This window comes from Pteropus vampyrus, unplaced genomic scaffold (assembly GCF_000151845.1).
Source record: "Pteropus vampyrus isolate Shadow unplaced genomic scaffold, Pvam_2.0 Scaffold54, whole genome shotgun sequence".
Taxonomy (NCBI): domain Eukaryota; kingdom Metazoa; phylum Chordata; class Mammalia; order Chiroptera; family Pteropodidae; genus Pteropus; species Pteropus vampyrus.
The window spans coordinates 6,556,453-6,570,661 of record NW_011888835.1 but is presented as its reverse complement, the minus strand read 5'-3'; the positions used below and the strand labels follow the sequence as shown (position 1 = coordinate 6,570,661).

The 14,209-nt window shown below is 40.5% G+C and overlaps 1 protein-coding gene across 2 annotated transcripts in view; it reads left to right on the top strand.

Annotated features, from left to right (window-relative positions):
- EXT1 (exostosin glycosyltransferase 1) overlaps positions 1-11,730 on the top strand; it is a 272,395-nt gene extending 260,665 nt beyond the window's left edge. For both annotated transcript variants that reach the window (XM_023530785.1, XM_011360372.1), the window contains 4 exons: positions 659-748; positions 6,014-6,174; positions 8,305-8,476; positions 11,179-11,730. In XM_023530785.1, the coding sequence (XP_023386553.1) occupies positions 659-748; positions 6,014-6,174; positions 8,305-8,476; positions 11,179-11,364 (609 nt within the window). In that variant the 3' untranslated portion in view covers positions 11,365-11,730. The remainder of the gene's footprint in view (positions 1-658; positions 749-6,013; positions 6,175-8,304; positions 8,477-11,178) is intronic.
- Positions 11,731-14,209: the final 2,479 nt, after the last annotated feature.

The following is a 14,209-nucleotide window of genomic DNA, read 5'->3' as shown; positions in this document are numbered from 1 at the left end:
ATATATGTGTGCATGTATTTTTTTTCTAATCTGTGCTAAAATAAATAAATAGTAAAGTTGTTAAATATTTGTCTGCACATCTCCAAAAATGACCCGGCCTTCAGTGGTGTGTGTCCCGCACTTGGAATCCCTTCTCCATCTGCCTGCTCTTTCCAGCCTCAGTGCTGGTCTCGCTTCTGTGCCTGTGCGTCTACTGAGTGCTTTGTGTGTTGTGCCTCATTTCTCCTTAGACCTGGTGAGTTCCCAATCATCAGGGTCTTGCTGAAATGCCCCTTTTCCATGAGGCCTCCATCTGCTCTTCCAAGCGGCTGGTGGCTGCATCCTCTGATCTCCTGGCATTTTTCATATCAGGCCAGGACTGACCATCTCCGTCGTGATCCTTCTGCAGACTGTGACCTCCCGCAAGACAGGGAATGTATCTCTTTTACCTTGTACTCCCTTTGACTAGCAAGGCAAGTGTACACAGTAGGTGCCCAAAACTGTGGAACCGATGAATCTGCACTGATGAGAAGTGGAAGTCTTCAATGCTGAGGGGTGACATGGCGGCAGAATATTCTTTATGAAGGCTGAGATGGGGGAATTGTCCTGAAAACAAGACTCAAAATTTACCTCTTTTCCCTAATTCCTTTCCTCCTGCCTTCTTTCTGCGCCCTCCCAGGTGATGAGCAGCCGTTTTCTGCCCTATGACAACATCATCACAGATGCCGTGCTCAGCCTCGATGAGGACACCGTGCTTTCCACCACGGAGGTGAGCGCCCACAGCTGAGGAGGGGGCACTGGGCTCTTCAGGCTGTTCCCCCAAACCCCAAGGTGCCAGCACTCCTGTTTCCAGCGCCCTGGCCAAATCGGAAACATTTTTTCAAAACTTCCTGCAGAGTCGGTTTTAATCAACCCAGTTCCTGTGAGCGCCTTTCTACCCCCTGGCACCCCGATGAGGGCTTCTTCCCTTTTGTTTTCTCTGCTAATTGGCTCCTCATTTGCATGGCTGTACATCACCTCTACCCTCTTGCCTGCCCTCATCTTTTGTTTTTAAACAGCACAGCTGCTTGCAGGTGTGCCAAAGAACCAAGGGGAGGTGGGCAAGGGCGCCTGTTTAGCGTTATCTTGAATCCATGCTGTCCAAATTAAACAGTCCCACCCTCCCCCAATTATCCTAATCCCTGTGTGGGTGTGTGTCGCCTCTGTTAGGAAACACTATTCTGGGTTCTTATAGTAGCTTTTCTGTCTTGGTTTGAAGTGCTCATTTTCTTGCACTGACACAAGAGCAAATGGTTTCACTTTAAAGCTTAGATGGAGACCCCTGCTATTTCAGACGTTCAGGTATTTGTGCCAAAAATAAGATTGCACACAGAAGGTGCGAGGAGGAGGAAAGAGAAAAGAGGAAAGATAGATATGGTAGAAAACCAATTTTTACAACCCAAGTGAGTATTGATCTCTGAAACCTTCCTTTAACCCATAGAGGGACCAAAGACCGTTATATAAAAATGTAGTATATTGGAAATACATTATTAATGGTAGCATGAAGACTTAGCTACTTATAATGCCTTTCTCCCTCCCTTTTTTCCTTTTTATTCATAATCATTTTCCTTTTCATTTAAACACGGGCGCTTCCCAGCATGCACGTTCTTGGGCACCGGTCTGATTCTCGTGGCCTGCTGCCCACGCGGTCAGGACTCAGTGTCAGCCTAGGCTACCAGCCTCAGCGGCTCTTCCTTGCGATTCCATGGTTGTTTCCAATTTCCATGAAATAAGAGTTGAACAAACATTATAGGCCAGGGCAGCCTAAATAACCCCAGCGCAAAATGTGCTGGGACCCACCTTGATAATATGCTTTCTCTGTAGCCGAAACTCTATAAATACTTGGTGAATGAATGATCGGAGAGATGCATGCTGAGGGGATTAAAGCGCGAGCACACAGCCAACTGTGTCATGTGTAAGTCGGCAGGAGAAGCGGGTGTGTGGGGGAGACGAAGATATGCTTAATGTTCAAAGGGAAAGACAGCTCTGGAGTCCAGTGTGTGGGACACTCAGCTTGCATTTTTCTGTTGCTTTCTGCAAGGGAAGCTGGCATCCCAGGAGCGCATTCATTCAACAAGTACTTATTGAGAGATTTCTTTGTTCTGGTCTCCATGCCAGGTGCTTTGATTACACAGTTCCTGCCTGTAGCTGGCAGAGTCTTGGCAGCAAATGGAATTCAAATCAGGTGGTTCAAGTGAAGGGCTTTAGTATTATTTAGAGAGGTGGGTGGGGTCAAAGGACCCCACAAGAGATAGTGAGGCACCTGGAGAGCAAGAACAAGAAAAAGCTCCCAGCCCTGGGTTTGAAGGAGCCAGGGAAGGAAATAATATTTTCAAAGTCCCTGAGAGATAGGACGGGGGAGAAGAGGTGCCTTACAGCAGCTGTGATCATGGAGGGATGTGGCAATTGCCGGAACACTGACTCCAAAGCTGAGAGGAAAAAGGAAAAAAATACCCTGACCTTCCTCTCTGTCCTACCTCCGTTTCCCTCCTGAAGGCTCCCATTGACCTCACCCAGTCGCCACCAGCCCCGAGGAAAACCAGGTCATGCCGTTCATAGGATTCCATCATCGCAGGGTACAGAGCATGGAAAGACTTGTGGAGAGTGGATCTGGGAGGGCAAACACAGGAAGAGCATCCCATCGCCATGGTGGACCGTATGGTCATGACAACCACAGTCTATACCTAAATCATCCTGTTTCCTAAAGTATTGATTCTTCATCTTCCCCTGGGCACAAGGCAATTAGTCTCACTCTAGGACGTGTTTTTCCCTGTCCCATGGTGAAATAACTTTCAGCTGCTGTGATATATCCATGTGCTGGTGAATTTTTTTTCAAAGAATAGAAATTCTAGCCCCTCAGTGCACACTTGGAGGAACATGTGTTGTATGTGAAGTAATTAGAGTCAATGTGGGTTGAAAATGATATGTAAATTTAAGAGGTTGGCAGTCTAGTTTGCTGTTGCCTGCCGATCAGTTGGGTGGTTATGTTGCCTAAAATGGTTGAGGACAAGGATTTCTCTTTTCTCTTTTTTTAGATGAATATAGATCTTGGTTCATTTTATCTCCTCGCTAAGAATTCTTATCTTGTTAAATGTCTCTCTGTAGTATTAAGGAGAGATTTTTAAACAGCCTTCTTTAAAGAGTATTAGATGTTGTTGGTTTATAGTTATTTACATTTATCTGGTTTGCTGCAAATTCTCAAAAGAAAACAGATGTTGGTTTTTAAGAGAAAAGGCCTGTGAGCTGACCTTTGCCTTCTTTGATGTGTTAATGATCTCCATGAAAGCAGAACTATCACAAGAATCATAGGTTTATCTGAATTTGCTTTTGAGTTCCTTTGAAATGACTTGAAACGGCTTTGAGATGGTAAGAAATACGTGTGATGAAAACACCCCATCAGGTTCTCTAGTAGTTGCCAGTGCATGTGTTTCCTTTTCAAAGAATAATGGAAAACCCCAAAGAGTGCTGACAGCCAGGCTGATTCTTGGACGATGCGCCGCATAATACACTATCCGTTGGCGCCATTCGTATTAAACACCAGTGACGATGTGCAGGTTTTCACAACCTGATTTAAAATTTTTGGCACACACTGTCCACTCCCCTACTGTCTTTTCACTTTGAGATGCCCCATACCCAACCAGGCTTCCTTAATGTATGCTCCGTCACCTTCCTTTTCCCCCCGCTGGCTGCTGTAGTTTGGGGAAACAAGCTATATTGGTAAGGCCTTCTTATCTTGAGGTTGGACACCCAACTAGAATTTCATAAAATGTTTTTATGGCTGTTTACAAAAATGGTAACTTCTAACTAAGCCCCAAGGATTTAGAGATGAAAGGACCTTTACTAATCACCCAGGCCTATGTTTCCCAAAAGGTGGTCTGTGCACATTAAATAGTTTTCTATGGTTCATGGCAAGCTCGTATTTCATTTTAACAATTATATATTCACATTAATGTTTGTTTGAAAATAATGTAGCCAACAATCAAACCTAGGATTTCTCTGATAGATTTACCTAGGGTGAAGCTAGTGAAAAAATAACTAATTAATTTTAAAAAGAGTAGGCAGTTTAACGAAAAATATTTAATAAGTCATTGAATGTGTGGTGTGGGAATATGGCGAGAGGCAAGGCATGATGCTGTGCATGTGATGAAAGCTTGGGAAATACTGATCTAGGCTTTCTTGCTTTGTCTTTTAATCAAGGTAAAATTCACTTAACATAAAATTGACCATTTTAAAGTATAAAATCCCACGCCATCTAGTATATTCTCAGTGTTGTTCAGTCATTACCTCTATCTTATTCTAAAGCAGTTGTATCACCCCAAAAGAAAACCCATACTCATTAATTAGTTACCCCCTAGCCTTAGAACCAGCCAGTTTTCTGTGTCTCTGTATTCGTATACTCTGGACTTCCGTGTAAATGGAATTGTACACTATGGGGCCTTTTGCGTGTGGCTTCTATCACTCAGCGTAATGTTTTAAGGTTCGTAATAGCATGTATCAGTATTTCATTGTTTTTTATAGCTGAATAATATTCCATCGTATAGATATACCGTATTTGGTTTATTTATTCATCAGTTGATGGAACTGGAGTTGTTTCTACTTTTCGACTTATTTGCTCTACTCTTAAACTTCTGAGAGGGTAGAAATTGTACTTTTGCCAGCATCACTCAGCCCCCCGGCTACCATCGCAGTGCCAAGACTTTAAATATTAGTGGAGTAATAGAAATATCCATTTTTATTGCTTATCAAGAAGAGGTAGAACAAAGGTTGTAGGGCGAATGTGTAACCTGTATGAAGGATAAATCGCCTTCAACACTGTAGCAACAGAGCTGAAAAAGAGGCTATGAAAACATACACACCAAACATGAAACCAGGCGACCTGGGGTCAGATCTTGGTTCTGCCACTTAGTAGCTCAGACCAGTTATTGGAACCTCCATAGACTTTGGCTTTCTTCTCTGTAAATTCGATAATATAAAATTACCTTTTCACAGAATTATTGTGAGGATTAAATGAGTAAAAATGTATAAGTACCTGTAACCATTCTAAGCATTACACAATTATGTGTAATGTATAAGTACCTGTAACCATTCTAAGCATTACACAATTATACAATTGTTTGCTATTACTACTTTTCTCTTTCTATGTATTATTTACCATCCATCAACTAATCATAGGAAGTCAAATGTGAATGTGACCATTTGAAAACAGACTATTTACTAATTATAAACGTTAGTTTACAGCAGGTTCAGAAGTACCTGCTTTGGGTTATTATAAGCACTGGAAAGTCATTTAGCTGCATTTCCTTTAAAATAATCTTGTGGCTTCACTTGGCCTTGTCCCCACTTATTCTTAGCGATTTTTCACTGTGGATGCTTTTTATACATTTCCCTTGCTCTGTGCTTCTTTAAACCCTGTTTCTTTATTATGTCTGCTTTGTGTTCCTTTATTATGTCTGCTTTGTGTTCCTGTTAGAACTTGGGTGCCTTTTTAAACATTTTTTTTCTCTAGATCTTAAGAGGATGCTTTTGTTTTAGTCACTTAGGCTTTTCTGTGTGCTTGTTATGATGTATGCCATATACATACTCTGGATGTATATAGGAAATCTCCCATTTAAAAAACAGATGCGTTTGTGCCTCACATGAATCAGTGGTCACGTGCACTTGGAGAGAGGGAAGGGAAAAGCGACTGACTGCTTTTTTGACTTGTTTTTTAGCTTGAACAGATTGGATTTCTAAAGAACATATCTGCAAATGTTTTTTTCTTCTTCTTCTTTCATTTCTGCACTAATCTGAAGTTTCTGTAACAGAAGACATTAAAATGTGCATAATTATGGGGCAAAATGTCAAGCAGTCAGTTTAATTTGCTGATGAATACATGGAACCAATGTTTCCCAACAGTTGTGGGATTTCAGGTTATGAATTAACGAGGGGAAGTTAATGTTTTGTCGACGTTTGTTAACACTGTTGATTGCTTGTTTGGCTTGTGTTTTGCTTGCAGGTGGATTTTGCCTTCACAGTGTGGCAGAGCTTCCCCGAGAGGATTGTGGGGTACCCCGCACGCAGCCACTTCTGGGATAACTCTAAGGAGCGGTGGGGGTACACATCCAAGTGGACGAATGACTACTCCATGGTGTTGACAGGAGCTGCTATTTACCACAAGTGAGGAATTTACACATCTCATGCATTTAAGTTGTTTATATAATTGCTGATATTAGTTTCTGGCTGCTGCATAAATAGGAACTTGGGCCAAATCTCGTTAACAGCATTTGCCTCCCTCTTTAAGTTTTGTTGATGTGGCCAACATGTGTCTTTAAAATCGATAAAACCTCTTGGCTTATTGCATTTTCAGGAATTACGGTAGAGTAACATTTTCAGCTCATCTGAAGTGTGAAGACATGCTTAAGGTGTACTGAGTAACTGAATGTTTAGAATAACAAATACTCAAATACTTAATTGAGCATTGTGCTTGAGATTTACTATTGAGTAAAATAGGAAAAAACGCCCCGTCTTTGAGGGTTTTATATTCTAACAATGGGAGACACAATATACGTAATAATTCTATAATATGTTAAGATGACAAATTATTTTGCAAAAAGGCAAAGTAGAGCAGGTAAAGTATCAGGAGTGCCAAAGGAGAATGGGAAGATTAGGGGGTGGCCACGTTGATCTTCATGGAGCAAATGAGATTCGAGCAGAGACTAGAAGGGAAAGAGGAAGCCAGCTAAGAGAATGTCTGTAGGAAGAGTGTTACAGCATAGGAAACAACTAGAATAAATGTCCTGAGGCAGAATATTGGAGGAATGTCAAGAAAACCAATGTGACCAGAGTGAGTGGAAAGCAGGTGAGAGAGGTCATGGGAGCCCAGAGGCAAGACCTTGGTGTCCGTCATGAGGACTTGACTTTCTCTAAGCGACATGGGGTTTGAGCATAGCAATCTTAATTATGTTTTAGGCATCCGTTCTGGAGGCTGTGTTGAGGAAAGACTCTAAGAGGGCCAGGGTAGAAGCAGGGAGATCTCTTGGGAGGTGATTGACATTGTCTAGGCAAGAGATGATGGAGTTTGAGACCAGGAAGTGAGCAATGAGGTGGTAAGTAGTAATCAGATTGTGGGCATATTTTGAAGATGCTCCAGCATGATATCCCCACAGATTGGATATGGAGTTTAATGATCAGGTCTTTTGACCTGAAGAACTAAAAGGATAGAGTAGCCGTCAACAGATAGGGAAAGCTCTAGGTGGAATAAGTATTAGAGGAAATTCAGAAGGTCAGTCTTGGGCATGGCAAGACATTCGAAGGGTATGTCAAAAAAGGTCAGGGGTGGAGATGAAAATTTAGGAATTATTTGCATACATTTGTCCTTACAGCCAGGATAAAGACTTGGGTAAGATTGCAAAATTAGTGAGGAAAGATGCTTAAAGTTCCTACTCAGTCATTAATAAAATACTCACCCTTCTGCCTGTGTAAGGTAAACACACCAATCTTAACCTAGTTTCTTTTAGTAAAGAATAGAGACTCTCGCATGTCAGGAATAGAGTTGGAAATGCACAAGGTGTGAACAGTTAGGCTGACTGAATATCTCAGATTCCACTTCTTGAAAGTTCATTGTTCCCTTTCTTCCTGCCATTGCCACCCAATGACTCTGATTCATTCAAATGTCTCTGATTCATTCAAATGCTATATGTCCCTCCAAAAAAAGAAATAGTTGGGTGAAAAATAATTCAGGAAAATTGTGAGTTCTCCATAATGATTGACCACCAGATTAATTAGGGTTTTGCTCTAACACTGTTGAAATATATGGTTTACAGGCCACTAAAATAGAACATTATATTGTTGGAGTCAAAATTATGGGATAGTATTGAATATAGTTCCAATTAAACCAGTAATTGAAATTATAAAGCAGCTTATAATGGTATATAATATACAAGTAACTTCTCTTGCCGTCCGAGTATTCCTTTTCTTACCAACCAGCCTGATATTAAAGTTAGACTGTTCCAGCAATATCTGCCTCCGTGTGTATCTCTGTACCTCATTTCCTTATCTGTGAAACAGGGATAATAATAGTACCTGCATCATAGGTACAATTCTTATAAGAATTAGATGAGGCATTTGTTGTAAAGAACTTCAGAACATTATCTGGCATATAGTAATTACTGTATAAATGATAGCTATCATCATCATCCTCCATGATTGTTTAGGGATTCAAAGAATGCGTATGTGGTTTCTGTCAAAGAAGAACGCCTGTCATTATATAATAATGGCCCCCCTGGGAAATCTCTTTGGTTTTTACAGATATTATCACTACCTGTATACCCATTACCTGCCAGCCAGCCTGAAGAACATGGTGGACCAACTGGCCAACTGTGAGGACATTCTCATGAATTTCCTAGTGTCTGCTGTGACAAAATTGCCTCCAATCAAAGTGACCCAGAAGAAGCAGTATAAGGAGACAATGATGGGACAGGTAAGAGAAGGAGAACTCACCTCCCTTGCTTTTCTTGCTGGCAGTTCAGCTGGAAGTAATGAGGACTCACTGTTCCTGTAGGAAGCATAATGAGGAGATATCAGAAAAAAACATATCTAAAAGCTCTGAGGGAGTATATTGTTGGCACATGGATAATTGGGAAGGTGTAAGTCAAGGGTATCTTTATGTCAAGAATATAAAAGCTTTTTTATGACCTACAAGGTGGCCTGAGGAAGACATACCTTCTCCACAGTTAAAAACCTACACAAAATTTATGTAAGCTTATTACTGGTGCTCTATTTAATGAATAGCTAATAACATTCTCAACACAGCCTTCTGGTGATTGCTCTTGAGTTGGATGAACATCGTGATGGCAGACTAGGAGTCACAATACTTGATTTTTAGTTCTAGAGCCAGCATTTATAAGCTGTAGCCAAATGAGTTGCCTTCTGAAACTCAGTCGACTAATCTTTAAAATGGAAATGGTGAAATCTATCTCACAGGGGTAAGATAACATGTATGAACGATTTTATAAAAGTAAAATATTGCATTGAGTCACAAAAGTTTAGTACTTACAATACTTGCAAGAGAATATAATCTAACTGCTTAACTTCCAGAGAGTTTAAGCAGATTGCTACAAGTCACCCAGTATTAGACAGAACTGGGAGTTGAATCCCAGGCTCTCTTCTTTCCACTACTTGTCCTTCTAAACCCCAGGGTCCTGCGTCAGGCTAAAGCTCATCTACCTTTATTCATCTTGAACAGGGCCCAGTATTAGAAGAAATCAAAGACCTTACATAAACCCATTTAGATCTACCCAAGTTAAATCGTAGAGCATCATCCAGCAGGCTTTGAGTCAGCCTGAAAGGACATATTTTAACGTGGTGATGTAGTTCCATTGCTGTTTAGGGTTTACCTTGTTCTAACAGTTACTGAAAGTCGTAGACAAATCGAGTTTTTGCAAAGGAAAACTTAGCCAGGCCTCGAGATAACACCATTGGTGGTTTTTCATTCGCTAAATTTGGAAAGAGCAACAAATTTACAGGATTTTAAATTTATGAAATTTAGTCATTCAGTAGTTTCTAAATATGTGTGTTTTCAGACACTGTTGTTCTAGGTACTAGTTATGACAATGCCGCTATCTTTAGCAGTCTCGTGGAAAATTCTAGTTCCCTCTAACTACTAAAGGAATGGGCAAGAGGATTTGTAAAACTTTTTAATCTTTAAGTCTGAAAGGTTTTTCAATTCCAAGCAAGATGTATTGAGGGCCTACTATGTGTCCAGGCATTTTCATATAGATTATCTCAGTTAAGGACACAACATTCCTTTAATATTGTTTCTCGGAGAGTTCTATGAACTTCCCTGAGGTTATATGCTAATTAGGGATTGAATTCTAATAACACATGATTTCTTAGGGATTGGTTTTATGTCCTTCTCATAGATTTGCCTAATTCTACCAAAAGACTATTTCTAATAGTTTTACACATTTTGGGGGGAACAAATCTAAATTTAGCCTTAATCTAAATTGATGTGTCTAGTTAGATATGTACTGTATTTGCCCCTACTTTTCTTATACACATGTTTATTGAACTCACCTGGTCACTTTAATTTAATGTGATACTTTCTATGATTTACCAAGTAAAGTTCTCCTAGTATAAATGGTCAAGAATGGAGCCGAGTTCTGTCCCTTTCTTGCCTTGAACAAGTAATTTTAACTTTTCCTGAACCTACTTCCTCATCTATACAGTGGAGATGCTACTACCTGAGTAGGTAACTTGGCCAGATTGTTGTGAGGCTCAAATGAACTTCCCGAAAACACTTTACAAAATGTATTTTGTTTGTTTTCCTCCTGCTCAGAGGTAACTTGACATTTGTATTTATCTTCAGTGATTACTTATAAGCATGTTGATACTTACGGTTTTAAAGTGACTCTGAGTGATTCTCACAGTAAAATGTAACTTCCTATGAAAGTGTTTTCTAACGATGCATGAGGATTCAAGCACTTTGACCACAAACACACTTACATCTAGTGAAGTAAAAATGATTTTGTATTTTTCCCCCATAACTGGGCAGCCTACCTTTTCCTTTTTTCGTAAAAACATGGTTACAAAGACATGCTTAGTTCATCTATTTAGATTGCAGCACTCAAGTCATTTAAGGCTTTCCTTTAAATCAGTGTCAATCATTTACATGGTCTAAAAATATTTAACCAATCTTAGGGGTAACACTGAGAGCTAAAGAGATGGTAGCCATCTTTTCTACTTACCCAGAATCGACTAAGGAAACAAGAAAGTTTTAGAAAACTATCTTTGAAACCACAATCACCTTGGTAGTCATTGTATTTGATCCCAAGGGCAAATAGAAGTGTTAGATTTAGTGACCATAGTAGTTGAGGTTCAATCGGTGACTGATTCACTGAACAGAGCCTTAGTCAGTATGGGGGGGGAGGGTGTGTGTGTGTGTGTGTGTGTGTGTGTGTGTGTGTGTTTACCGTTGAAAAGAGCAGCATATCTTGGAAAAACCAAGGGCGGAAACCAGGATCAGCGCTTGAATTTTTACCAGGCACGAGGATGGGGAGGCTTGGGGGCCAGGTCAGACATGAGCTCTCCTTTGTGCCCATGAGCCAGACTTGGCTTTCTGCAGTGTCTCCTTCTCACCTTGCACGTCACTCATGGTCTTCCTTGTTTCTCTCCCTTCGCCAGACTTCCCGGGCTTCCCGCTGGGCTGACCCCGACCACTTTGCCCAGCGACAGAGCTGCATGAATACGTTTGCCAGCTGGTTTGGCTACATGCCGCTGATCCACTCTCAGATGAGGCTCGACCCCGTCCTCTTTAAAGACCAGGTCTCTATTCTGAGGAAGAAATACCGAGACATTGAGCGACTTTGAGGAACCCAGCCGAGTGGGGGAGGGGAAGTGAGAAGGGACTGGGTGTCAATCTGCTCTCTCCTCCCAGTGCAGATCCGCTCAGCCATGGAGCCAGATTGTGCCAAGTTTCCAAATAAACTTATATGAACAGAATGATAAAAAAAGACACACACACACAAAAAGGCCAATGAGAACTCGACTCCTGGCTCCTGGGACTGCACCGGACTGCTCCAAACTCGCCTCACCGGCTTCTATATCCCAAGACTAGGTTGTGTACAGTTTAATTATGGAACATTAAATAATTATTTTTGAAATGATTGCTATGCAGGTTTAAACTTTTTTAATGATCAAAACTATTAAAAACCAGAGTTCTTTCTTTAATCAAAATTGTGTTGGTTGTGAATATTTCAAAGCTGCCACTCTTTTTCCCACAAACATCATTGCCATTGGTCATGCAGGGTTTCCTGCAGCTACAAAAGGTCAGACTTCATGGAAAACACAATAAGTCACTCTGTCTAGTGTCAAGAAATAAATGAGCATAAGTTAAGACGAGTTCATTATTCAACATCGCCAGTGCAAATTGTTTTCCACTTTGAATTTACAGATGCACTTGAACTTTTATCTCTAAAATGTTGCTGCATGAGAGAAAGCATTATGACTTCCAGGTAGACAGTTCTAGCTGAAAACTTTGAGATGTGTAAGTATGATCATCTTTTTCATTGCGGGGTGAGGGGAGCTAGAACCAAGAAAACAATAGTATAATTAAGAAATGTCCAGTTTGCACAAAGAACCATCCAGATAGTCCATCAGTATACTACAGATGGAAGCATTGACCCACAACAAACACCCAATCCTTTTGGGGGATCTGGGCTATTTTATACATTCAAGCATGGGCTTAAATCTACTGAGAGCTGGGGGAAAGCTTTGGTTTAAAGACAGGAGGATATCCAGAGGAACAGATTATATACAAGACAGGCTCTTTCATGTTTGTGAAAACCTCAAGCTTCAGAAGCTTCTCTAGTGAGAAGGAAGCAGTAAGGTATCAGTTCTCACCTTGGGACCCATATACCATGTTTGGTCAAATGTTGTTTTGAGCAAGATCCTGCAAAATAATCAGAAACAAATGTGAACACTTCTATTTCATTTTAATTTTTAAATCTGGAGTTTAGTTGTGCTTGTTAAAAAGAACATTTCTATCCTTGCAAATGCTGCTTTGAGCTTTTGATTATTGTAAAACTGAAAGTTCAAACTGAGAAGAAAATATATATATATGTATATATCTCCTTTAACTCCATTATAAATGATGGAAAGGAGACTTCTGTTATTAAGTTCTTTCTTCTCTTTGGAAGAGGCAAGAGAGAATAGAGAAGAGAAAGACATTATTGGGTCCCATCATTTCCGATGCTGAATAAACAAAGGAACACTTTAGTTTTTTCCCCCTAAACTCTCATACATCTCATAAATTTATTTCCAGTGTCTGAATTTAGAGGAATATTTCATCACAGAATTGTGTTCAAATAACTCCAAGTGCCTGGCTTAGGTCAGTGGAAACCGTAAATCCAGGAGACCATAACTCGTCCTTGCTTCGTAGCTATCTGGAAGAGAAAGAAGAACTCGCGATGAGAGCACAAGGAGAGAGGGTGCTGTAGACGAGGGTGAGGCCAGGTGTTCGCAGAGGTCCAGAGAGGTGACTCGACGTGTTATTTAGCGACAAAGCGAAGACCAGAGCCCAGATGCTGTGTTGTGAGTGGTTCCCAGGTAATGAAGTTCAATGAATGAGGGGACTTTTTTCTGCAGCCTGTGACTTGGAACAGCTCCCTAAATCTCTCTCTAATCCAGTTCGACCCAGCCTTAGCCCAGTCTCAAACATGTGACATTTCCTCCTACGTAAATGTGATCATCTCTTATGTATTTGTTGAAAAATAATTTTTAGGTCCATGGTCCTTGCACTTGTTTCTTTCTGTAAATGCCCCGTCTAATAGGTTTCATGCCATTTAAGGTGCAGCTCTTGGTGACTTAACGGGGTATCAATGAATCCTTACTTATCTGGCCTTTGCAAATTTGTATTTAATTTTTGTCAACTGCCTAATTATTTGTGTATCTTCTTCCTTTGCAAAATGAACAGTGTTTTGTTAAATGACCCCATGCCAACTTGAAAGTCATGTCTATGTCTTAGCTTGCAGAGCAGTGTCCCTAATTGTACCCGTCAGCCACATGAATGGATTCAGGGAACGGCTTTGCCAGATTTATCTGTCAGAAAGCTCACAGGGAATATTCTCCACGCACAATGCATGTTGTGCGAAGAGGAAAAAAAAATGATAGTAATTATAAATGAGAACAAGATCTTATACACTTTTCAGCCACTTTACATCTCCATGATATCATCTTATGTCATTCTCTGAAAAAGCTTCTTTGGGATGCTAGCTGGTACATTCTTTTTCCACTTGAAACGTACAGCTGGGAATTGAGCAATGCTTAGCAAATCAGTGAGGCCCAACAGTAAGATATAATTTTAATTCACTTAGGAGTTATATTTCACTGCAGCAAGTTGACAAATCATAGCCATCTCTGTAAGATGTCAGGCGTTATCTCTCAGCCAGCTCTAACAATAACCAGAGGTCCCTAAGTGGGCCAACATCAACTGGGAAGAGGCCAAGAGCAGAAAGTACAGTGCCAATCACCTAATGAATTACATGCAGAAACTCCAGAGAGGATTGGACCACTTATGATTTCCACATAACATCTTTTTTCCAGTTCTACATTAGGACACATGATCTTACAAACAATTTTTTAAAGCTGGTTTATGTATTTATATGCATTTGAAGCTGGTTTATGTATTTATATGTATATGAAAAGGCTTATAAAT